The sequence below is a fragment of the Fundulus heteroclitus genome, chromosome 10 (genome assembly GCF_011125445.2).
Source record: "Fundulus heteroclitus isolate FHET01 chromosome 10, MU-UCD_Fhet_4.1, whole genome shotgun sequence".
Lineage (NCBI taxonomy): Eukaryota > Metazoa > Chordata > Actinopteri > Cyprinodontiformes > Fundulidae > Fundulus > Fundulus heteroclitus.
In genome coordinates, this window is record NC_046370.1 from 10,154,951 (window position 1) to 10,181,036 (window position 26,086).

The window sequence follows — 26,086 nt, forward strand, 5'->3', positions numbered from 1 at the left end:
GACATTTGAACTTAAAATAGAACAACCACCATCTTATTTCATGTGTAGGATGTCTAATCATCTTATTTTAGGGGTCAAATTACTCATTGCATTGGCAGATAATATTATTTACCTGCTCAAATCTAGGACAAAAACATTAATTTTAAGAACATTTTACTTATTTTTAGATCCATTTTTGCAGTTTTCCCTATTGGAAATACTGAACCCTAAGAAAGACACCAGTAGTAAGAGGGTTAAAAACTGTAAATAATATTTTTGTTTTCAGCTATTTTTTATTTAAAAAGGCTACAAAATGGGCCATATTAACTTAAGTCTTGTTTGGAAATACAGCCCCACCAAGAGTTGGTGTCAAAATAGGACTGTTTTTTTTTTTTTTTTCTTGGTAAGTGCTTCATCAGATTGAGTAGAAGCACCTCCACTTAGCAAGCACTGGCCCTTGTTTAGATCGAGAACATGCTTGGTGAAAAAATAACCCTAAATCATTAACCAATTTAACATTTGATGGCGTCTAATGAGAGAATAATTATAAAAGAAAATGATGTCCTGTAATGAATCCCAGGATGTCTTTCGTCTTACAGTGTGTGTGCAGCAGCTGTGGAGCCTCATCGGACCCCCTGCCCTTCATTCAGATGGTTCATTACATCTCCACCACGTCCCTCTGGTAAGTCCAAAATTGCACCTACACATGCACAGACACACACGCACACACACACAAGCTTGTGAATACGCACAATGCAGTAAATCTGGAAGCAAGCTGGGGCTTAATCGAGGCAGTAAAAGAAGGTACAGCACGTTCTTCACTTCCCCGCATGGGTCCCGGCCGAACGCTGAGCAAAGTCACACATGAACATGGAAGCGCGTACATCATCCACGGGCTCATGCATATGCAGGAGCAGGTGAGCATGTGCGTAATGAATCCCAAATGTAAATGAAGGAACGTCCAGGCAATTCCACGCACAGGGAAGTATGCGTGTTACATTAAAATCTCCCACGCTCCAAGTTAATGAAATAAGAATCTTGGTTGCAATCAATCAGTTGCGCCAAGGGAGGAAGAAAAATCTATACAGGTAAAACAGAGAAGCAGAACGACCAAATGAGAAAATGAAACAAAACATCCTTACATATCCCTTTTTAAAAAAAAAAATAATCAAAGAGTGGATGCAGAGAGAAAATACAAATAAACAGGTAGTTCAAGTGCAAAGGAGCATCTTTCTCTGTGTTTGTGGCTGTTAACACCACCAGGCTATTTTTAATATTACACAGGCTTGCTGCTTTTAACAGCAAAAAAAAAAAAAAAAAGTCAGCATAAGTAAGATAATCCAAGGTTAACAAATATAGAGAGAAAAATATTTGGTACAAGCACCACTCAGAGTCTTTTTGGCTGCTGTGGTGGTGTTGGATTTTTATGCTTTTCTAAAGGAGAGCAGGCGAGATGATTATTTCAGTGGAAGGGATGAGGAAGAAAGATTAAGATGGTTTTTAAATTGGTATTCTTATACAATAATAACACTTACAAACGCTCCCACGTGCACCTGAGCCTGACTAAAACCAGGTCATTTCACAGTCACAGAGAGGAATAAGGTATGGATGACTTTGTCCTTCAGAGGACTTAAAAACAGGTAAACGTAGATTAGTACTGACAGGATCACTCCACATTTCTGATGTTTAAAATCCAAACTTTCCCAGAGTCAAATTTCCAGATCCGTCAGATCTTCTCAGCTGATTAAAGTTAAAGCATGAGTAGAAAAAGTTTACTTTGAATTAATGAGATCAGGTTTTAAATGTGATGAAATTGATGGACAGACATTTTTTTGGGTGATTCATCTCAATTCTCATCTCTGTTTTTATGAATCTTTAGCCTTCCAGACAGACAGAACTGGACAGAATAACAGTTCTGACCATTCCTTACAATTGTAATAAAATAAATTTGAAGAACTGCATTTAAAATATTTATTCCCCACTTTCTGCAGAGAGTTTTTCATTGATTATTTACGATAGGAGCAGGATTTACAAGTGATTACAGAGTTGACATTTTAAACTGGCATTAACATTTTTATTTTATCCATTAGTGAAGTTAGCCGGCTGGCGTAATTGTTTTGTGTGTGTTGCCAAACTAATGTAGATCCGTCACCCTAACCCAGAGATTTTCTTAAAGCTCTCAATATTTCGGGGGCGCGCGTGTGGCGCAGCGGGTAGCGCGACCCATATACAGAGGCCTTAGTCCTTGACGCGGTCGACCCGGGTTCGAGTCCGACCCGCAGTCCTTTGCCGAATGTCTCTGCCCCTCTTCTACCCTCCTTCCTTACAGAAAAAGCAAGCCACTAGAGACGCAAAAAATTCCCCAAAAAAAAAAAAGCTGTCAATATTTCCAGATTCAGCATGTTCCATGATGTTGATACACTAAGAAGAGAAAAAAAAAACACAGAGAAAGTGTGCTGTACTCTGTTTGGCCTTCCTGTTATCCGACGAAAGTCTCGCTCTCTCACAGCTTGAATGAACTCCAGACATTTCTTGACATGTTGAAAAATCTGTTCCCTGTGTTAAATCTGACTTGACTGTAAACACCTCAACAGCAAAGACTTAGGGATGGTGGGTTCAATGACCCAAAAAAAAATGATTTTGGAATTTCCGACCACCGGTCAGCAGTCGAGGCTGATTACGAAGAAAATGTCCACATTCTGGTCACCAGACAATTTACCTCTGGATGTTTAATTTTTTTTTAATCTCTTTTGATTTATGTTTTCTGTTAAAGTGAAAGGGTAAAAAGCACATGACTGTGTCCCAGCATCAGCATAGCAGAGAAATGTTTACGGTTAAACCTTTTGGTATTTCTATAATAGGGTCACAACCAGGGAAATAAAATAAACGCAGAAATATTCAGCGTCAAATATTGATATCAGCAATGTGTATTTCGGCTTGCTGATTGGTGTTGCTTTCAGCAGCAAAGTGTGCGATTTTATTTATTTAATTTTTTTTTTATTCCTGTGTTAAATGCTGCAGTAACCAGGCAGTGAGGATGCTCGAGTGCAGAGAGAAACCCACGCCAGACATGTTTGGCGAGCTTCTCCGCAACGCTAGCAACATGGGAGACCTGCGCAACTGCCCGGTGAGACAATACACACTTTACACATAGTATAAGATAGAACAAGAGTATTATTAACTCCAGTGAGGAGACATTTCCAACTGAACAATTCTCACATTCAAAAGATCGGTGTGAAATATGTTTTTCTCTTTAAACAGTGGATTTTAATTCTGAAATGTATGAGTTCAGAGAAGATTAACATACCATCTGCATCAACCTTCCCACCTACGCTCTCATTATTAAAAAATATATAATCGGTAAAGAAAAGTTAATTAACTTTTAATTAAGTTGCCTCCACAAATTAAAACAATCAGACGATATTAATTAGTCCTGCATCTGTCAGTCATCAGATACACGGTGAATTGTGCGTGAAAATGGTCCGAGATTACTTGTAAAGATATTTTATTTACAGCGCAGCCTCCTGCAGGCGGCTTTAACGCTGAATTTAAAAGTGTGCATCTGGGAATGAAGTGTTTACTTGTGGTTAATCAGATGAGTGGGACACATCATACCTCCATCTCACTTTTAACCACGAGAGCTTTCTGAAAATAAACAGAGGTTTTATATCCACAGAGATGAGATCAGCAAAGGTATGAATGTTAAAGCTAGACGGTATTATTAAAGCTGAAGTGCCTCTAGAAATATCTAATAGCTACAACTTGCAGAGGAGCAGAATGAAAACAAAACTGTTGACTTTATTTAAGATGATGTGCATTTCTGATAATAGAATAGCAGTCTCATCTTTATTTCATGTTAAAGAGCATTTATTATAAACTGCTGTTGGCATGATGGACAGAAAATAGTAGTTGAAATATGTCTTTGTTGCTTTAGTATTACCCAGAAAGCCAGACTGATAATGTGTAGCACTGTCTGTTCTGCATATTGTCAGTCTGGGTCTGCTCCCATCAAATCCGTTTGGGTAAAGGAGGGACATTCAGCATAACTCTCTGAGCTGATTGGACGTAGCGACACATAGTGCCCGCCTACCAAAGGTCGGGTTTAGCCAATCACGGTATCAGATTAAAATGTGCAAACAGCAGGCGCCATGAGAAACCACAGGTTATGCTGGTCAAGGTGCCCTTACAGATGTGATAGCAGCAGCTACGCCTGCGTCCTCCTACACTGCCATGCTTCTTTTGGTTCGGCTGTAGGCTCGGCCGCTCTCGCTTACATCACAGCTGGATGTCCCGCCTTAAACCCTAATGCTGCAACGTGATTGGGCGACCTGTTTTGGGGTGGTCTCGAACGAGGCAGGAGCGGAACAACGTGGATTTTCATGTGTTTGTGAAGGTTAGCATTAGTACAGTGGTTTTTGGAAATACCTTGAGCTGATCAATACCTGCCGAGTTACAGAGATGGGGGACATTTTTTTTTTAATGTCTTTAATTTTTAGGGGATTGCATGTCAGGATCTGATCTGGTGTGTAGATTATAACATTATTTAAACATTAAATTCAAGTGTACAAAAACACATGTTGAGATAGATAGATAGATAGATAGATAGATAGATAGATAGATAGATAGATAGATAGATAGATAGATAGATAGATAGATAGATAGATAGATAGATAGATAGATAGATAGATAGATAGATAGCTAGATAGCTAGATAGATAGATAGATAGATAGATAGATAGATAGATAGATAGATAGATAGATTAAAAAAAGAGGAAACCAAAGTGTAAAGTTCTGAAATGTGCAGGTTTCATAGCTTGTAGAACCATCTGTAGCAGAAATAGTTTTCCAGTTCAGTTTTTATGCAGCATTACTTCATTGCTTACATAACACAGTTTGGGGGGGACAGGCTTCAGCAGTTGGACAGATGGCATCAAGTTTGGTTGTAGATTACTGTGGTGTACAGAGGAGTTCATTCGCTAAGTCGTCAAAGAAGACCAACTCATCACACCTCCACCATTGTGCTACAGTAAGCAGCTTGTATGAGCCGCGTGTGTTGATGCTGGGTTTTTCACACTGTGTATTGCGGCCAAACATCTCATCAGTTTTATATCTGTCAAAATGACATTATTCAAGAAGTCTAGTGAGTAATTTAGATGCAGCTTTACAAACCTATGTCTTGCAGCTGTGCTCTTTAATGAGGCATCTTCAGGAAACTCTGACAAGCAAGCTTGTCGCCTCTGAGCTGCAGTTTCTGGGTCCTTCACTTTTTCTCTGATCATTGCATGGTCTGAACTTCACTGAGACGTCCATTTCTGGAACCACTGGCAGCTTTCTTAGTAAATGTTTTCCACTTGTGAATAATATAATCATACTGTTCAAACAGTTTGGAAATAAGTCTTACCAGATTGAACAAACACTGGCAACAGTTGCTTCTTGAAGGCCGGTGCTGAAATCTCTCCAGTTCAGCACCGACTTAGCAGAAACCTGTAGGCTTTAGAGCAGAGAAGAGCTTTAATGGAGATGGTTAAACTTGCTGATCATTAATTTATGGAGTGTGTTTAATTTGCAGCAGCTGGCTGCCTCATCACACCCTTCCTGCATCCTATGGAAGCAGGAAGGTTGTATTTAGTTTTTCACACATCTTTGCTAGATAAATAGTGACATTATTGAATATGTTGTGTGTTTTCATACATTTGAGGTTTGATTAAAAGAATTACAGCACTTGATAAAGACATCATTACTATTATGTTCTGATGATTTTAGATACATTTTTTTATTATACGGTTGTAAAACCAACCTAAATATAGGCAAGAACATTAGTAGAGATGCAGTTCAAGATGTTTCCATGTGAATATACTTTTGTTCCTTTAAATACTCACTGTTAATATTTATTAGATAAAATAAGTGCATGGATGAATTAATCTAATGGGCAAATTAAAAAGCTGATTAGTTTCATAATTAGTTTCATAATTTCTTTGTTTTTCCCCTTCTCTCTTGACGGCTCTGTGTTACATAACCCTCAGTTGATTTGCATTATCGTTTCATTTTCTTCATTAAATTCTCTTACTGGAGGTATTCTTCCCAGTGATCTATAGTTATCAGTTTTCTCACAGTAGGAGATCATTTTAGGGATTAAAATGATGATCAGTTTAAAAAAAAAATCTGAATAAGAAATTAGTTTCTAAGGAGATTATTTTAAAGGATTCTGAGAAGAAGGTGAATTAAGGATTATGTGTGTTTCCATTCATTCTGCAGGATACTGTTTTATGTTGCCACATGGGGGAAAGTTGCTGTTGTCCCCACGAATAGCCATACACATATTTAATAAACTGGGCTATCATTGAAAAGTTAATTTATTTTAGTAACTCAATTTAGTAAGTGAAGCATATTATATAAATTAAATTACACACAGATTATTGTTTTGAAGCCTTTATTTCATTTAATTGTGATTGTCTGCTTAGAGTGAATGAAAACATGATGTTTAAAATTAGATTATGACATCAGACCAATAAAAAATATTAATACAAAAATATGGGCTTGTAAAGTATGTTTAACTACTGCTTAAAGGTTGTTATTTTTAAAAGGCACTTTTAGTTTGACAAACTAGCCTCATCAGAAGGGATATTCTATTGCACCACCACCAATGTTTTACCCTTTCCTTATTTTTTACGTCTCCTATTTGGTTGTGTAGCACTAATAATTGCTTTCCTAATGCCAAAGAGAGACCAGCAGATTTACTTTCTCACTGCTTTCACTCTAGTGCTCTGCTTGATATGTATGCAAACAGCTTTTTTTGGACATTACTGGACTCTTGGGCAAAAGTCCAGTTGCCTCCAATTTAAGCCCGTGTGCTGTTGCGATGGCCTGGATAACTGAGAATTTGCACAGCTTGTATATCTAAGATTTATCCATAGGAAAAATGCTCAATAGTGGTTATGAGGAGCCAAAGATCAGCCCCCAGGGTGCCGAGGCAGACACCGGGGAGACCCAAGAGGGGTGCCGCCCCAAAACCCAACCTGACAAAGAACGAGGCACACAGTCACAGGCACACATTCCCATCCTAATACCCACACATGCAAAAACTCATAACCATACATTCAATCTAATAAAACATGAGGACAGACACACGGTTGTACTCATCACACACATCCCACACTCCCAGGTCCAGGTACCCCGGCACCAATACCCCAGAGCGGTGTCCAGCCCCCAGACCATGGAGGTCTCCTTCATCCTTCACCAGGATGGAGGAGAGCGGATCGCCCAAGCTAGGAGCAGAGTTCAGAGCTTAGCACCCGCTCAATCCCCCGTCTCATCCACCCAGACAACACAATTCAGACAAGCCAGCCAACCAGAGCCCATCCCACAAACCTGGAGGTGCCCAGACCCGCCAGTCATGCCACCCCCACACATCACATCCCTGCTAGGAAGGCCACACCGAGTCAATCAGCCTCCACCACCACTGAGACCGCATGCCACTGAACCCACCTCTCCATGCCAGAACCCTACACCCTATTCCTGGGGAGGGCAGGATTGCAACCGGGTGCAGTGCCTCTTGAAACACGAAACACTGAATGGGCTTCAGTTCACAAGCCTCTGAAGGCTGGGGTTATCACAGTTGCATATACACTTTTTCCCCACCACCCTTTGTCCTTCCACTCAACTTTCCATAGAAGTGCTTGACTACAACCTTCTGTTAACGGGAAGTGCTTTTAGAAATCACCCCCTGGGTCTTACTCTACCTGTCAAGTCAGCATTCTTCCCTACAGCTGTGCCGGCCATAATGTAACATTTCTACACAAAGATTTTTTGAGAAGTCAAAGTTATGATTTTCATTAGCTTATTATTGTTATTTCAAATAGAGTTTGTTTTAATGAATATATATTGTATAAATTTCACTTATTGATATACTGAAATCTTTTTTTTTCAGTGACATTCCAAATGAGAGGCATTTATTTATGGGGAAAAGTCTTTAAAAGAACGCTTTTCTTTCATCGAGTATGCCAGGGAGAAGGAAGAGGACTTTGAAACTCCAAATGTGAAAATAGTGAAGTTAACGTCAGAGAAAAGAAGAATCTCAAACTGTTATTAATTGCGTTTGACCTCTGAGCACATTGCACATGCTCAGTCGGCTTCGAAAATGCAACGGTAATTTGCAGCCAACAATTATGTGTGAAATGAGAAGCCGTGGCGGTCTGTGCCCTGCATGATAATGGTGTCTGCAAGCTGCCTTTGTGAGAAAAAGGCCTATAATCTACCTAAATAGCTGGTGTGCTCACAGCACGTCTCATCAGCTGGACATAAGAAAAACCTGTTCTACTTCTTATTTCTGCAAGATTAGGAACCATTGCTGATAGGTAAGAAAACAGGTGCAAAAAAACAATACATCCAAGTTGGATCTGTCATCTAAACCTGTGAAAACCCACACAGGATGTGGTGTTTTTTTTAATGTTTGACTCAGACGTGACTTGGAATTAAGCAACAATTAGCATTCTGAGAAGCTATGGCATCGTTTGACAAAAAGCCCCGTTATCTATCCATCTGTAAATATCTGCATATCGAAGGTCTGCAAGTGTTTTCTTTCACAAATGAATTTTCAGAGATGAGACTGCACTGATCAATGCGAGGCACAGCGAGTGTTGTGCGTACAGTCATCTGATAAATGATGCTGTCAGCGACTGAGTGAGGCTGTGTGCCGGTCGCGAGTCCTGGGCTAACGGATAACCCCCCGTCCTGGAGCTGTGCTGCTTGGCCGCCGCCGCCGCCCTCCGGCCTGCGTCTGTGTCCCTTTTCTGAGAAGCGAAAAGCAGACGCTGGCAAAATACCTTCCTGCCATCTCTGGTGCCAGTGCAGGACGGCTCTCTGCCCACAGAGGCAGCGTTCTGAGTGGGATCGTGCATAGCGTACATGTGTGTGTGAGTGTTGTGTTTGGCAGACGATCTGGATGCCGGGGTGTTCTCAGGCTGTTTCCGAGTCCGCTCTGCCTTCTCTGTGTGTGTGTGTGTGTGTGTGTGTGTGTGATGGTGCAGGCTTTTTATTTCAGAGTGTGTGTGTGTTTGTACCTGCTCTGTGGTGGGTCATGACTCAAAGGAAGGGTTCAGAACACACGGTTCTGAACTCAACAGAAGGCCCGAGGGACAAATACAACTCAGCGCAGCACTTTTTTTTTGTTCCCCCTCTGTCGTTTTCTCTTACAATCCTTTCATTATCTGTTTTCTCTTGCCTTCATCTCCACTCCCCGTTCTCTTACCGCTCACTTAATTCCTGTGTGTATCCGAGTGTGTACTTGTGTTTAAAATGACTAAATAAAAGTATTATTTGGGAGAGCTGCTTTTTTTTAACAGAGCAGGGGTTAATATGATGGTGTGTGGACGTAAACATAATTAATTCGAGAAGTTTCAAAGAAGAGTTGGGAAAAAAATATGAAATTGTTTCAAACAAAATGAAAAGCATTTTGTTAAACAAAACAAAAATCGACTAATATCAATATTGCTGGTAAAATACTGCAACATCAGACATTTATTACCTTCAAATTACTGGGCATGTGTCGATTTCTGGTATCAAGGCACAGGCACATCTGTATAAGTTACAGCATCATCAAAAAACTTTGATGATGTCAGTAATTCAATAACAAAATGAAACTCATAACATCTTGAAACACCACACAGAGTGATGTATTTAATGAAGACTTTGGCTTATAGCCAATTAAAAAACAGTTGCTGGGAAAATGAAAATATTATATAAAACCAACAGACAAGCAGACAATATTTTTAGTTTTGCTTTTCTAAAGAAATGTCATGTTGTAGCCTACGTAAGAATCACAAGCGGAAAAAGGTCATCACTAAAAAAAGCTGACTCCTCACAGAGGGATGCATCCAAGAATATAAACAAAAAGTTTTGTGGAAGAAAAAAAAGCAATGATGGGAATGTGAGGCCTCTGTTGCTGGATTCTGAGATTTTAGAGTCTCCCTTCACACACGGCGGCTTGAACTGTCGCTTTGCTTTGTTCAAGCTACTCTTGAACCAGAGACATCATTGCAAGAGTCCCACTTGGGTTGCCAGACGGATTTCGCTCCGCCTAGCTTCACTCACATCCATCTGGGACATCTCCCATAGAGAGTGATTTCTCCAACCAATTTTATTGTCCAGCCAATCAGGACGCAGGGCTGGAGTTTCATAGATGTGACGTAGTGGAGACGCGACCGTGACGTGAGACTGTTTTGATTTAGACAGCAATGGCGGCTCGCATCGAGGAAGCAAGCGTTAACATTGATGCTGCTATTTCTTCCGTGTTGTCCAATCTACCTAATATTGTTTCATTAAAAGAACATCAGAGAACGCCTCTGAAGGCTTTTGTTGGTGGAAACGATGTTTTCGCCCTTCTCCCGACCGGATTTGGCAAGTTTACGCGCCCTGGAGCGGTTAGCGTGAACCATGTTAGGAGGCCTTTAGTCCTCAACGCGGTCGGTCCGGGATCGACTTCGACCCGTGGCGCTTTGCCGCCTGTCTTTCCCCCCTCTTCCTGTCAGCTCACTGTCAATAAAACGCGTGCCACTAGAGGCACGTGTTTTTCTGCGTCGGTCTCATCAGCTTCACGGGTTGGCTTTGGTGTGAGTGGTTGAAATAGCACGTCGATAAAGATGACAGACAAGTGGCTTATCCAATTATATGCAAGGATTTTTGATAAGGCCCAGCCTTCAAAAAAGGCCATTCCTATGGAGAGGTCCCAGATGGATGAGTGGAGCTAGGCGGAGCGAAATACATCTGGCAATGGTCAGGTTAGTTCTCCAGTGGTCCAAACTCTTATTTATCTATTTTTTTTTTTTAGATAAAAGGCCTTTTAGCATTTTATTTGGAAATAAAGGTGCCAGATTTTGGATCTAGAGTAAAGAAGCACAGAAACCTATAATTGCAGCCATGTCATCTGCTGGTGTTGGTCCGTTGTGTTTTGTCACGTCCAAAGTTACAGCGGCTGCCTACGAGGAAATCTTTGAAAACTACATCCTCCTCTTTCCTGACAAGTTTTATAAAAAAAAATAAAAATGCTGATTTTGGATTCCACAGGACCAACACAACCACTAAACAAATAACATTTGATAAGAGGCATTTCTAAAAATAGGAGAGCTTTCTTTTTTCTTTTTTTCTTTTTAGAAAGGTTGTCCCATTTTGCAACTCTTGACATTTTTTTATGTAGGACAGGTGCTGCCACTCACGCAAATGAAAGACAGAGTGACACTATATCACGTTAAATGATGGTGAAAACTATGCACCTTTCACATTTGAACAACTAAATATCACATTACTACAACATACACGTTGTAACAAAAAACATTCTATGCCATTATGTTATCAATGATATATTACACAACCGTAATGTTATTAGCACAGATAGTAAAATAATTGTTTATTGCCACACAGTGTTCATGTTATAGCCCGATGCCTTTTATCCTTTGAACCTAATATATTTATAAAAGGCTGATCCGATTGAGGTGACTGAATTTCTCATTAATCAGCTGGAGGAGCAGCGGGAGCTCCATGGATAAGCACTACAATGCAGTTAGGGGGGCCATGTTGTCACGCAGAGCACTGTGAGACATTTACAGATATATCTGGAGCCATACAGGGTTGAGCAAAGAAAAAAAATAGCTTTATTCTTATTTTGCTGTGGTGGCAGTTCTACACTTCTGCAAAAAACTAAAAAAACAACAAAAACATACCAACTCTTTGGGTTTTAAATGTTGCCGACCTCTGGTATATAGTGTACAGTAAACAATTTTCAGTAAGACATTTATTTGCTAAAAATACCTTTTTATTGGTCTTGTGTAAAATTTTTTATTTTTTTTTGTAAACTAACAGAAGTACAGTTTCTTGTTTGGTTTTGATTGTCTCTTATTCTTAAGATATATCATTGTGTATGCAGTGAATCTCTATGCGTTTCAACTTTTATTCATTTTTTTTTTATATTCAAACCTGTTAGATGCACCTATAGCTAAAAGGATATGTAAAAATCTAGAAGCTTAAAGTCTAAACCTTCTTTTTTACCATGATAAATTAGTCCTTTTTCTCTTGGTCGCAGAGTAACTGTGGGGAGGTGCTGCGTATCCGCCGGGTGCTGATGAACTCACCGGAAATTGTGTCCATCGGGCTGGTGTGGGACTCGGACCACTCTGACCTAGCAGAGGACGTCATCCACAGCCTGGGAACATGCTTGCGTCTGGGAGATGTAAGAGGCTCAAACACTGCACACATTTCATCCTCCCCGTTAACTATTAACATAAACTATGTATTGCTATGTGAGCAACCCAAGTGCATGCAAGCTGTCAGATACACAGATGTAATATTAAAGCAAAAAATCTGGCTTGTGTGCGGGTGACCCAGGAATGTTAATGTCTGTAATTGTAGGTTTAAGGCTGTAGTGCGGTTTGACTGTGGCAAAACTGGACCAACTTACAAGTTGTAGCCACTTCACAGCGCTCTATGTGATTTTAGAATAGAATAGAATAGAATAGAATTCAACTTTATTGTCATTGCACTGTCACAAGTACAAAGCAACGAAATGTGGTTTGCATCTATCCAGAAGTGCTATACAGGATATAAATATTATTTATAAGTGTATGTATAAGTAAAAAGTAATAGTAGGTGACTGTAAAATGTTGTGTATAAATATAAATATGGGAGCTATATGCACAGATTATACAGAATATAATAAATATGGAAGCTATACACACAGATTATACAGAATATACAGAAATGTTAGGAAAAGGATTATATATGTATTAGCGGGTATATAATACAAGATAAATAATAGCAGATAAGATTTACAGAATCTATACATATTGTATACAATTGTATACTTTCCAGTATCCTTTTAATTTACTATTTGTAAACATTTTGATTCAAGTATTAATACCTCCCTGCATAAGTTTGGTGTGATGAATGACTCAGAACATGAAATTGGCCTCTGAATAAAATGAATAAGACTTTTTTTAATAGTCACGATACTAACATTTCAAACTCAATACTGATAATACTGCAACATTTTTTTCAAGGCATAGAGTTGAGAGCAAAACATAATGACAAAATTGCAACATTCTTAGAGCAAAACCAATACCAACGGGAAAATTCAGCCCTCGTTTAGAGAAATATTAATTATTTAAATGCCACTTCCTTGGTTGGTAAAACAGTAGACAGGTTAATACTAATAGTATAAGTCTTAATATCCATTATGGTGTTGTGTACCTTTGTTTCCAGCATTTATTTTACTTTATCATCATTACTATTCTAGTGTGCCAATGGGTGTATATATTTGCCTGCCAATTTGTTGTTGATACAAATACGTTTTACAACTGAGGGATAAATAAAGGCTAATTTCATACTAAAATAAATTGTGCTTCAAAGTAACCATGGATCTGGCAAATAATAGGTATATTTTTTTACAGCGTATACAAGGATTTGTTGTATGCAAACGTTTTCAGCAGCAGCCATCTAAAGATGTTCTATTCTAATTGTCAGCTTTACTCTGGCTCCATTATTGGTTGAATGGCCTCCGATACTTTTACAAGTAAACAGAAAAGTAATGTATTATTGCTTCACTGTTATTTAGTTGACTCAGTTATCAGCTGCAAACATTTTCCTATGTTGATCCGTACGGCAGCAGAACAAAGCGTTGCGTGGTTGGAACTGTACACTAGAAAAGCGCATCTTGACAGGGGAGCTCAGACCGACAGAACACAGTCATCCGGTTAGCTTGTAGAGATAGCGTAGCGTATGACATTGCTTGGCATTTAGTTTTTTCTTGTCCGTATGCCTATAGGAAAAATACCTCTGAACAACGCTTTTGTGGTTGCCTTGTCAGTTAAAGAGGTTTGCATATGTGTCCTTTTGGATGTACTAGACAAGCTAGCAGAGTTTAAAACTTCCAGGCCAGCAGCAGATCATTGATAAGGTCGTTTCAAGGGAGAATGTGAAAATTAGCGGAAATGTGAATGGGTCAGTTTATAGCAATTTTGACGCAAATGAGTCAAAATGAGTTTTCCTATTGCTTATTTTGATGGCCCTAGTTCATATATCATATTTCAGTGCTTGAAAACCTAAAAGTCTTACATAAACATAATCAGGGTTTCTTAGTTTTACAAAACACGAGTAGTTTTAAAACACATCTCTGAAGCAAAAGAGCTTTTGAAGTCATGCCCTCTCAAACAGGAATGTACTACAATATATGGATGATGAAATTTTTGCATATAACAGCATTGCCTGAAAATCTTCCACAAGAATCACAAGACATTGTCTTGTGATTCTTGTCCAACATATTTGATGTGTACTGATGTTTTCACCTGATACAATTAAATGTTTGTTACTGGTCTCACAACCAGTGACCATCTCAATGTGTTTATGATGTTTTTATGTTTTCATGATGTAACGCACTTTAAACCGCCTTGTTGCTGAAATGTGCTATAAAAATAAACTTGACTTCCTTAACAAGATATTAGCAGTAACCTTTTGCCCAATGTCTGATGCAAAATATTTCAACTTTCTTAGCTTTGACTACTATTTTTCGGGCCAACCCTGTTTTTATGGAAATCTAGCTGTAGACAACCTTATAGCTCTCGACAGGAGAGACAGATGTTGCCCTCAGAATGACATTTTCATAGCTACATTACTCCTGTGCAGTTAAATCCACATGGGAGTTTTCTGAATGACAATTTTTGTCACAACTGGGCATTAGCTACTGCGGTGAATTATAAATAGACTGTGCCGACCACATTGAGCTTTTGAATCCCGGGGTAGTTTGCTGGTTAAGTCTTCTACATCACCATGTCACCAGATGACTGTAAACCATTCAAGTGCTGAGGAAGTGCTTGGAAGAAATCAATGCATGCATGTACCAAAATTTTCTACAGTTGAATAAAAACAACACTGAAGTAAAAAGTTTTGGACCGAGAGTCATGGACCATACTGATTGATGCACACATACACACATGAACATGGTGATAAATAAACCCCACTGTGACACACCGCATTCTTTGTGCCCCAAGTTTTCCCCACTAGGACAGGAACCTAGGGGTTGGATGTGTGAGTACGCACTTGGAGCCCCCCCCTCCCCTACTCCACCCCGCCCCAGGAAACCCTCCCACTTGTGATCTTGCCTGTATGTTTGCTTTTTTGTGCTGAGGGTTTTTACCCATGTCTGTCTTTTTCATGATGGGCTGTACTGAAAAGAAATTTCCCCCACAGGGGACAAACAAAGAATTTCAATTAAATTCAATATAGAGATCAAAAGTTAGCACACACCTTCAGTTGCTTCAGCTAGTAGCCACCGATCAGGCCCTAAATCTGGGTGTAGTGATGGACTCAGACCTGAACCTCCAAAAGCATCTAAAGACAATTACAAGGCTGGCTTTCTATCACCTGAAGAACATTTCCAGGATTAAAGGACTGATGTCTCAGCAGGATCTGGAAAAATTAATCCATGCATTTATCTTTAGTCAATCAGACAGCTGCAGCAGATCCAAAATGCTGCTGCCTGCGTCCTCACTAAGACTAAGAAAGTAGAGCACATGACCCCAGTTCTAAAGTCCTTACACTGGCTCCCTGTATCTCAGAGAATAGACTTTAAAATACTTCTGTTAGTCTATAAATCCCTAAATGGCTTAGCACCTAAATACATCACAGACTTGTTATCAGTGTATCAACCCTCCAGACCACTAAGGTCTTCTGGCTCCAGCCTACTCTGTAGAACCAGAACTAAACACAGAGAAGCAGCATTTAGTTCCTATGCTCCGCTTATCGGGAACAAACTTCCAGAAAACTGTAAAAGTGCTGAAAGCCAGAGTTCCTTTAAATCAAGGTTAAAAACACATTTGTTTAGGATTGCCTTCGACTGTTCTAGTTAAACCGTTTTACTGAAACATCATTAATTTAAGTTTGTAGTACAACTGTTTTTAATTTTTGCTTTTAGTTTCCATTTCCCATGTTTTATTTTGTTTCAGTTTTCTTACATTTTATTCCAACTTGCTTTTATTCCGTTTTTATTTTCCTGTGTTTTAATCATGTATTCTGTGAAATGTGCTACACAAATATACGTATTTGCCTTGCTTTGCCTTCAAGCTATTTGCAAATGGCAGCATTTTTCGTGGCCTCTTTGTTGGATAATCTGCCATATAAAAATCTGCACTTACGAAGGGAAACTCAAAACCACTTTATAATTGTCATGATTACCGTTGATGTCCAAGGTCAGCGCTCCAGATGTAACATTATCACTTTTCAGCAAGTTTTGGCTGTGTTCATATTTCTATACTTCTGTCAAATAGATTATTACAGCTATCATGATATAATGTGTACAGTGCCAGTCCAAGGTTTGGACTCACCTTCTCATTCAATGGTTTCTCTTTATTTTTATTACTGTTGATGGGCCCAAAAAGCACATCATAATTACAAGATAGTTTCAGGTGACTAAAGCAGTGATCAAAACAAAGGGGGTATTTAGCAAAAGCTAAATATGCAAGATGTTTTGAGTTATTTCACTATGTTGTGTTTGATATATAATTCTGTATACTTTTGAGTCGTAGTTTTTATGTCTTCACGATGTATCTACAACGTAGAAATTAATAAAAATAAGGAAAAGCCGTTGAATGACAAAGGTGAGTCCAAACTTTTGACTGGTGGTGTAACACTGGAAAAAAAATAGATTTAAAAATTAGATTTAAGGATATTTATTTGCTTCTCTAAAATGTGTTTCACTTTCTGCTTATTGCCTTACATATAGCAATAGCAAGAAATTTTGCTTGCTTGATTAAATCCAGATTTGAAAAACCCTATTACCTTATCTAAATCTATATTATATCAGCTTGAACATATTTTTTTCCAATGTTAGATAATTTTTCTTGTTTTTAAAAGCTGTTTTATTCTGAAACAAAAAATTTATAAAAACTACTCAATGGCAGTGAAACTAATGTGGCATATGGCAGCAAAAATGAACACTTGGTGGGATTTATTGTGAAATACACGGACTTAAGAAACAGTCGACTTTTAAGCCTGTAACATAAGGTTTATAAATAATTATAGTTTTTCATTGTGAAGCTAGATCAGTCCTCCTTTGAACGACAGATTTGTTTGTGAAAATTAGTTTTGCATCTTACAATAAAAGCAAGCAGCTCCAAAATAACATCTACTGATTTCTGAGATAAGAAACAAAACATGCCTTCAATCTTTACATCTTTGAATGTTTTGTTTATTTGAAATTAATAAGTATGTACAAGTGAAGGTGTGTTTTTAATCATTTATATTGTGTTTCAATCAGTGGCCGATTGATTAGTTTAGTACTGTTTAATTAAACCATGTTAAACCGATTTAACGTACATCAATTAGCCTTATTAACTTCACTTATCAAATATATTTTTTGGAGGATTGATCCCTTTAAATGATCTTTATCATCAATTTTAGAGGAGTGGGGATTTATTTTTTACCAAATTAATATTAATTCAGAATTAAACATTATAAGAAAAACCACCAGTAACTAAAGAGTAATGTAGTTAAATTATTAGAATTCACAAGATCTATTTCATTACAATTTTAGTAAAAATAATAATAAAAAAGGAGTTATATATAAGAGCTACTCAAACCAACAACCTTTCAGCCTACTTATTTAAAGGCTAAAAGCAAACACTTCACAAATAGAGAATTTAGTATTCAGTGTAATATCTAAGTTAAGAAATGTTTGAATTTTTTATATGTTTATCAATCTGTCAGGTCTTCAAGGAGAGGAGTTTGAGGCCGCATTTTGAGTTATAATAACAATATAATAACTTTATATGATTAAAAATGTTGGAGGTGTCCAAACTGCTTCTTTTAAAAACCTCTAAACCTTGACACCTTGCTAAGTGGTTTATGCTAAGTGTTCGCATATAAAACAAGCACACAGACTGATAAATCAATTCACAGAATTTAAATTCAGACTCTAGAAACAAACTGGAAAACAGGCAAATGAAGGAACATACATACATTAAAGTCCCAGGATAAATCAACATGTCTTCCTTTGGTTTTTAATCCACAATCATACTAGCCTCTTTACCTCACATGTTTGACCTCGGATACTCTGAGTCATGACTGAGTAATGTTTATGCATTATCATGCCGCTGCAACATCTCCAGCAGCATTCTGAAATGATATGTATGAATAATGGATTAGTCAACATGAATATGTGTTATAGTGAGTCAAGTTTTTTTTTTTCTTTTTTTTTTTACCCCCCTCCTCCTTTCTCTTTTCGCGGCTGCCTTCCCTCGTTTTCATCCTGCGGTTGTGGGATGAAAATCTAGCTGTTGGATACAAATCTGAAGAATCATCTACTGAATTTCCCTCTTGTGTTTAGCAGTTAAAAGGGAATCCATCTGCCTCTCGTTTCCCGTCTCCTCCCGCCGCAGCTTCTACTCTCAGTCTGCCTGTCTTCTGCACCTGTTTCCCAAAACACTTCTATGCTCCTTTATTCTTCCAATTGGAGCACTTTGTCGTTGAAACAAACAGTCTGCTGTATTAAATAGATTTTTGATTATCCATTATTGCTGCGTCATTTAGCAAAAAAAGGGGGAAAAAAAAGAAGCAGAACACATTCTGGCTGCAGCTGGTAAAACCTAAAGCGGGTGCTGCTGTTCCCCTCTGTAAATTCGTGCAGAGACGATGTCTGACTTCTCTGCCGTGTGCCAGAACAAAAGGAATGATTTGCACTGAACATTTTTGTGCCCTTTTAAAACACTAACGACTTGCAGAACTGAGGCTTATAGCCCTTATACGTAGGTTCCATAAAAGTACTATTAAAGACACTAACTACACTTTTCTGGAATGTCAGTGAAGCTCACATTAAATAAACTTTGTCAAACATGTCAAAAGCAGTTTTTGCTGTTTTGTTGTAAGTCATTGTTAATCAAGTAAAAATCTACTTTCCCAAAGTCGGGCTTCCAAATGCACATGCCTCTGATGTCACAAAAGGCAATAATTCACTACCTATAATTGCTTTCTCTTCTGTATTTGCACGTTTCTAATTAGATTCCTCCTCCATAGTGTTTTTTTTTTCTTATCCGGCTGCAGCAAAACGTCTGAGCCATGTGAAAGAACATGGCTTGGATTTTAGGAACAATTAGAAAGCATTTTGCGATGAAGACCAGACTAGAATGGCCATGTGTTATTGTCAAAGATCATAATTAGTCATTTCAAGCCAAGTTTTTCATAAAAGACGAAATGTTCCGGTCGATGCGTTCCTGAAATCCTTACATGCTCCCCTGCAGCAATGCTTGCTCCACTGACAATGATCTCTGGTAAGACAGCTCTCTAACGATCCCCATCCGGCCAGTTAGCTCCACCATGCAAGCACCTGCAGTACAACCTTTAGGGGTGCTGATGGCCCACATAAAATATAAAATATACATGCATAAAGTTGTAACTCCAAACGCAAACCTCGATAAGCTGCTTATGTTGCGAAAAGAAAAACTGTTTTTATTCTAAAGGTGTGACGGAGTTCTAAGTAAGGCCTGAACAATGTCTGACTCTTGCAATATCGTCGAGTGCATTAATAATGTTACAATGGACTGTTTTGAACGCAGCTCTTGCTTTCTATTGTTTCCTGTAGTCGTGAATACACACTTTGCATCTTGATAAGATATTGAAGCTGCTAGATGGAGTCTCATTGCAGTAGATGCAGTGAGATGTTAAAGCTAACAGCAACACTATTTCATTTTCTAATACTGTGTAACCCTATTCTGAAGTACAGTATTTATCTGCGGAGGTGAAGGGTAAAGTGTATCTCTTAGTGGGAAGCAGGATTACTGCTTAAATGAAAACACAAGACAAAACATGTGACAGAGCAACAAAAAGTGACATATAAGGTTAAAGTGGAAGAGAAATTTATGGATTTTAACATTTTTTATGGGGTACAATCTAAAAAAGTGTGTCTTTTTTAGTTAATACCTTGTGGAAGCACCATTAGGTGTGTCCTTATCAGCTTTGCACATCTACAGACTGAAATATTTGCCCAGTCTTTGAAAAAATACCTCGGGTTCTCTCAGATTGGCTGGAGAACATCTATGGAGATTTAAGTTCGAGTGTTTTTTACGTGTTAAAAGACATGAACAGGTTCAACGGGTGTGAAGACTTTTCCAAGGTATTGTATATCTTCAGTGAGCCATCTTTCAGGCTGCGCTTGAAAAAGCTGCAGCTTGTGATCTCCTTGCAGTTTGCAAGAAACTTCCCACATGCTATTAAGTGAGCAAAATGTGCTTGTTTTTATATTAACTCCTATTTTGTACCCCTCCCTCCGGCACACCTCTCCCCTGATGTCCCCCCTCCCTTCCTGTCTGCACCCTCCTCCTCCTTCTCTATCTCTCTCCGTAGTTGTTCTACCGTGTTACAGAGGAAAGGGCTCGCCAGGCGGAGCTCTACTTGGTGGGCATGGTGTGCTACTACGGCAAGCACTACTCCACCTTCTTCTTCCAGACCAAGATACGCAAGTGGATGTACTTTGACGACGCCCACGTCAAAGAGGTGAGACAGTTTTTTTTTCCCCTTTCTTTTTTTTTTTTTTTTTTTTTTGGTGTCCTCATGCTGCAGAGTGAGGAGGCTGCTCCGTACGGCATCTGCTGCATCCTCAGCTGTGCCGGTGAGAGCAGGAAGGACAGAAACTCTGCTGTGTCTCAGTTTAAGTGCTGCATGGCCGGGCTTTTCGCTGCAACCGATGGATTTGGGAACAGATCGGTGTTTGAGTTTTCATTTCGGGGCAGTTATTTAAAGGCTTACTGTTTGTAATCCACACATTGCACCTGTTTTAATGTTGCACGTTTGATGCAAGCGTGAGTTTCAGGACGCCTGTGCAAACGGGGACACCCCTGACTCTTCTATCAGTCACACTTCACACTGTTAGTCACAGTAGATGATTGAGGCAACGAAGGAGTGTGACATTGGGAGTAAATCTCCCAGGACAAACAACAGCACAGACTCTGTGTGACCTTCTACTTTTTTTTTATTTCTGCACAAAGTTCTACCCTGATGCAGACAGCTGAATTTCCATCAACTATATGTTTGCACATCTATGTCTGTCTGTCCTCTGGTGCATGTGCTCCCCTGGTGCATCTCCAGATTGGCCCAAAGTGGAAGGACGTAGTGTCTCGCTGTATTAAAGGCCACTACCAGCCCCTGCTGCTGCTCTACGCTGACCCCCGTGGGACGCCTGTGATACTGCAGGAGAGCCCCAACCCTTGTACTGGCTCCAACCCGCAGCTGGAGCTCCAGCACTGCAGCAGCAAGGCTGGTTACGACAGTGAGGACTCAGGTAAAGATGAAGATGAACACTCTGCTGCACATCAGACGGGACTGTTTTCTCTTCATCAGCTGCTTGCATGAGATGATTCAGCTATAATGCCGTGACCTTCAGTGCTATAACGGAACCTGTGCGTGTGTTTGCTGATGGAGGCTAGGTTTGTTTTCCCGGCCTTTGACTGGGAGCAGAGTGTGAGCGTGCAGGATTACCTGAGAAGGGTCACCTCTCCCTTTATCTCTCAGGTCGGGAGCCATCTATATCGAGCGACACTCGCACCGACTCCTCGACGGACAGCTCGAGCCACCGCACGTCCCGCAGCCGACCCCTGCACCAGTCCACGGGGAGCCGGCTCTCCAGTGAATCCCAGACCACAGTCGTCTGCAACCAGGACACACCGCCGCTCGGTGCTGACGCTGGAGGTAAAACTGCAAAGATAGAGGCATGTGATCCCGCTCAGCTTCTCTTTAGAGTCACACTTATTGGTTTTTTTGGGTCAGCGCCTATGTTGCAAACATAACCCTTAGATATGGGAAATTTCGGAAAACATTTACCGTTTCAACTATTTGAGGGCTCACCCTTCAACTTTTTACCATGTTTTCATTTTACAACCAAAAACATCAGTATGCTTCCTTGTTAGTAAAGTAGTGCATTACTGGTTCTAGTAGTTTTTTGAGAAAAAAAAAAATCTAAAACATGCCACAGGCATTTTACTCAGGTGCCACCCTCTACTTTGATACTCCTAACTAAAACCCAGTGAAACCAATTGCCTTAAGAGACACCTTTATCAGTACTTAGACCAACATTAAGCATTTATGGCCCGCATACAGAATGCTGTTTGTGGCACCAAACATTACATATATGACCCTGAACACACCATATCCAGTGCGATGCATGGTGGTGGCAGCATCATCCTATGGGGAGCCAAAGGAAAGATGGCTGGAGCTAAAGAAAAACACCCGATAGTGGGCTTTGATGCAGCCTCTCGATGTGCAAAGTTGGTGGAGGAATATTCCAGAAGAAAACTGGTTCCACAAAGTTCTGACTTGAAGGGTTGAATACGAATGCATGCCGCGCTTTTCAGATTTTAGTGTTTAAAATAACTGGAGAAGCATGCATCCTTTTCCTTCCACTGGACAGTTTCACCCTACCTTCTGGTGTCCATAAAAATCCTGTTAAAATACATGGAAGTTTCTGGTTGTAATGTGAATAAATGGGGGAAAAGTCCCAAGAGGTCTGAATATTGTAGTATTTAACTGTACGCAACAATCAGGTGCCATTATTTCATAAGTTGTTACAGTGGGGGGTTTCTTTTGGAGCATAAGAGTTTACGTTGCAGCGACACTTGTTGTGGATTTAGTTAAGCGCTAACAGAGGTCAGTTGTGCTGATCTTTTTCTCTGCAGTCGCTGCAGATTCTTCAGGTTGTTTAGCTCAACTTTGCTAATTCCCACATTTATTTGCACTGCTGCCTGCATAATTACTCCCTTTGGGATAAATAAAACTTATTGGTTTTACTTGCTCCTCCTCTCCCTCCCTTTTCTCCCACGCTCAGAGTCAGCAGTGGAGGCTCCAACAACCCGCCACCCCTCTCCTCCCCTGCAGGAGTACAAGGAGACGGCAGTCTTCCTCCTGTCTTCGCGCAGGCCCCTCACCTCCTCCTCCTCCTCCTCCCGTCCCCTTTCGTCCTCGTCTTCATCGGGAGTCGGGGGCTGTGAGGGAGGAGCTGGGGGGCCCCACTGGGAGGATGAAAGCACCAGCAGCGAGAGCAAGTCCAGGTACTGCAATAATACCTCCAACCAGCTTAAGATGTACTGAAGCTGAATTCACTTTTGGGCCAAGTCAAAGTGTTTGGGATTAGATGAAATGCTCACTTATTTAGACGTCCTTACTATGTCTGTGAAAGGGCTGAGGTGAAATCACGCTTCCCCTGTTACCCTTGATTCTTGCCCCTAACCTCATGTTTCACATTATTCTGTTGTTAAGGGCATGCTTGTTGCACTTTCCAGTTAGGACTAATAGGGCTGTGTGGAGCCAAGGGTAAATAAAAAAAAGTATTTTTTCTGTCGTATGTTTTAGCGGTATAAAGAACATTGTAGATGTTGAAACCTCCTGAGTCTCAATTCAAAGTATTTTGCTATCCCGACGGCTCTTAAAATGTGGTGTAAAGTGGCCGTCATAAATGTACACACTCCTGTGTAAATGGCAGGTTTTTGTGATGTAATAGATGGTGACAAAAATAAATAATTTGAAAAAATGTTATCCGTATATAATGTGACATTACTCCACTGGAATAATACTGAAGGAAATACAAGAAGAAGCAAATACCTGGCACCAAAACTGTAAATCGGAAACTAATATTATGTTAAATAGGGGAAGTATTTTACTTTACTACTTTTAGTCTCTTAACAATGCTGTGGCACAGATGTCACAGTGAAAAATGTACGGGATGGTATGGCATACCTTGGCTTCAGACTGCAAAAATGGATCTGAAAATAAGCAAAATGTTCTTAAACATAGTGTTTTAGTCCTTGATTTGAGCAGGTAAATAAGATCATCTGCCAATGGAATGAGTATTTTGACCCCTAAATTAAGATAATTAGATATCCTGCACTTGAAATAAGATGATGGAGATGAATTGTTCCTATTTTAAGTGCAAAAATTTTATTCTATTGGCAGATCATCTTATTTACCTGCTCAAATCAAGGACAGATACATTAATTTTAAGAAAATGTTACTTATTTTTAGGTCTGTGTTTGCAGTGCACAGATGAATCCCTCATTCTCCACTACACTGTAAGGCCGTAAACCATTGCCGATGAAGCAGGCGATGTACCTGCTTGTTTTTATTTTGCACGCTCGGAGTTTGCAAAGAGTTTGGTGAAGCACTGCAGTGTGTGTTGGTCTGCTGCTGGTGGCTGACTCTGCGCCGCGTCCTCCGGGTGATGCCTGGTAATATGAGCCCGCGTCGAAGTGCTTAATCTTCATTTTGCAAACCTTGCACACTGTGAAGTTCATGTCAAAGCTCGGTCTTCCCAGGCATTCGAGAAAAACAAAATGAGTCCGAATCTTTTTCAACAAAGACGGGGGGCCCCTCTGAATCTCTCTTTCCTTCGTTTTTTTGTTTCATTTTTGCTTTGGTGCTTTCTGTGCGTGAACTGGCTGCGTGGTGACATCACAACATCCCGCGTAGATACGAAATGGAGGCCGACAGTCAGCGAATTTGTTTTATTTATTTTTTTAAATCGATTTTTTGGATATTTTATATCGATTTTGAATCTTGGTAAATGTGAATCGGGATTCTTATGGAGATAGATTTTTTTTTGGAACACCCCTGATGTTGAAGCAACTTTATATTCAGTTTCAGCATTCAGTCTGCTTGAGAGCTGCTGCTCCACGGTTTTTAAAAGTGGAAGCGCGGGGCAGCTGGTGCCTATCTCCAGTGGTCATTGGGAGAGAGGCGGGGTGCACCTTTGACATTTCGCCTGTTCCTCCTAGGACAAACAACCATGCACACACACACACACACACACACACACACACACACACACACACACACACACACACACACACACACACACACACACACACACACACACACACACACACACACACACACACACCCAAGGACCATTTAGAAAGACAGATTATACTCGCAGTCCAATCATATTTTTAGACCGTGGGGAAGAAGTCAGAGTACCCGGAGAGAATTCACACATGGACAAGGAGAACATGTAAACTCCAGGGCCTTCTTTCTGCAAGGCAACACTGCAATACACACTTTAAGTAGCAAGCAGAAGATAAATATTCTAAAAAAGAAAAAAAAAAAAGACTGATTTTAATCCCCTTGTCCTACGGCTCTGGCAAACCTCTTCAACTGTGCTGCCATCCAGCAGCACGCAATGGCTTGCAGACACCTGGATACACTACCCCTTGCCACTCATACAAAGTAAAACAGCATCCCAGAAACTGTTTTTGAGTTCAATTTAGCTTTAAACTTTTTAAAATGAGCTCATTAACCAGCATACAACAGACCTAGCATAAACAAACAAACATACAAGCAGCTAAAATACGTCAGAGGTTTCAGCTCAGGAAAAAAGGGAGTAACTTTGACTTACATCATTTGACATGTGTAATTTAAATACACTTTGCAGGTAAGAGCAAGAGTTTCTGATATCTTTTAATTTAAATAAAAAATTAGTTTGTGGGGGCTGAAGGTTTGGTGGTGTGTGTGATGCATGCTGAAAGAGAGAGAGAGAGCTTTACACTCTGGGCTAATGAACCTCAAACCTAATGCTAGGTAATCTATGTTCGTGCTGCTGAAATAAAATTACATACTGAATATTTAAAGTTGTTATTATTGTTGTCTATGATATTTGTCACCTTTTTTCTGTGACCTTAAATATTTCCAAACACACATTTTCTGCCTTCTTTTACCAAAAAGGCAACACCGACAGTGATAAAATAAATATCCTGAGGAATAAACAAAGATAAGCAAATCAACAAAGCTAAGGAGTAATTTACTGTCCAATAATACTTGAAATCTTCCAGAATAACTAATATCCAACTCTTTTTCTTTTTTTTAAAGTAAATGCTGCGACCTTAATGCCGTTCTGCTGCCTGCTCTCTGCAGTTTAATTGCCTCCTCCTCACTTCCCACGCCCGCATTATCATTTGGAGTCTGAATATAGATGTGAACTTTGAGTCTCTCTTCAAATATGCGTTTATACTACTTCACATTTATATAATTTTTCGTTTCTTTGCACTGTAATATTGAAGCAGTATTGCATAAATGATTACTAAAGTCTAAAACAG

At 39.6% G+C, this 26,086-nt stretch overlaps 1 protein-coding gene and 1 long non-coding RNA gene across 4 annotated transcripts in view; one reads left to right on the top strand and one right to left on the bottom strand.

The window, feature by feature from the left end:
- The window catches only part of LOC110368707, a 31,676-nt gene extending 10,086 nt beyond the window's left edge, over nucleotides 1-21,590 (bottom strand). Inside the window, exons 1-2 of the long non-coding RNA XR_002428324.2 lie at nucleotides 21,486-21,590; nucleotides 5,380-5,469 (exon numbers count right to left, since the gene is read on the bottom strand). This is a non-coding gene — a long non-coding RNA (uncharacterized LOC110368707). The remainder of the gene's footprint in view (nucleotides 1-5,379; nucleotides 5,470-21,485) is intronic.
- LOC105928251 (inactive ubiquitin carboxyl-terminal hydrolase 54) overlaps nucleotides 1-26,086 on the top strand; it is a 115,969-nt gene that overhangs the window by 60,430 nt on the left and 29,453 nt on the right. For all 3 annotated transcript variants that reach the window (XR_001166329.3, XM_012865419.3, XM_036141980.1), the window contains 7 exons: nucleotides 579-661; nucleotides 3,001-3,106; nucleotides 12,052-12,198; nucleotides 20,355-20,504; nucleotides 21,096-21,288; nucleotides 21,519-21,695; nucleotides 22,828-23,050. Coding sequence is in view for 2 of the 3 variants with exons in the window: in XM_012865419.3 (XP_012720873.2) it covers nucleotides 579-661; nucleotides 3,001-3,106; nucleotides 12,052-12,198; nucleotides 20,355-20,504; nucleotides 21,096-21,288; nucleotides 21,519-21,695; nucleotides 22,828-23,050 (1,079 nt within the window). In the remaining variant the exon portion in view is untranslated. The remainder of the gene's footprint in view (nucleotides 1-578; nucleotides 662-3,000; nucleotides 3,107-12,051; nucleotides 12,199-20,354; nucleotides 20,505-21,095; nucleotides 21,289-21,518; nucleotides 21,696-22,827; nucleotides 23,051-26,086) is intronic.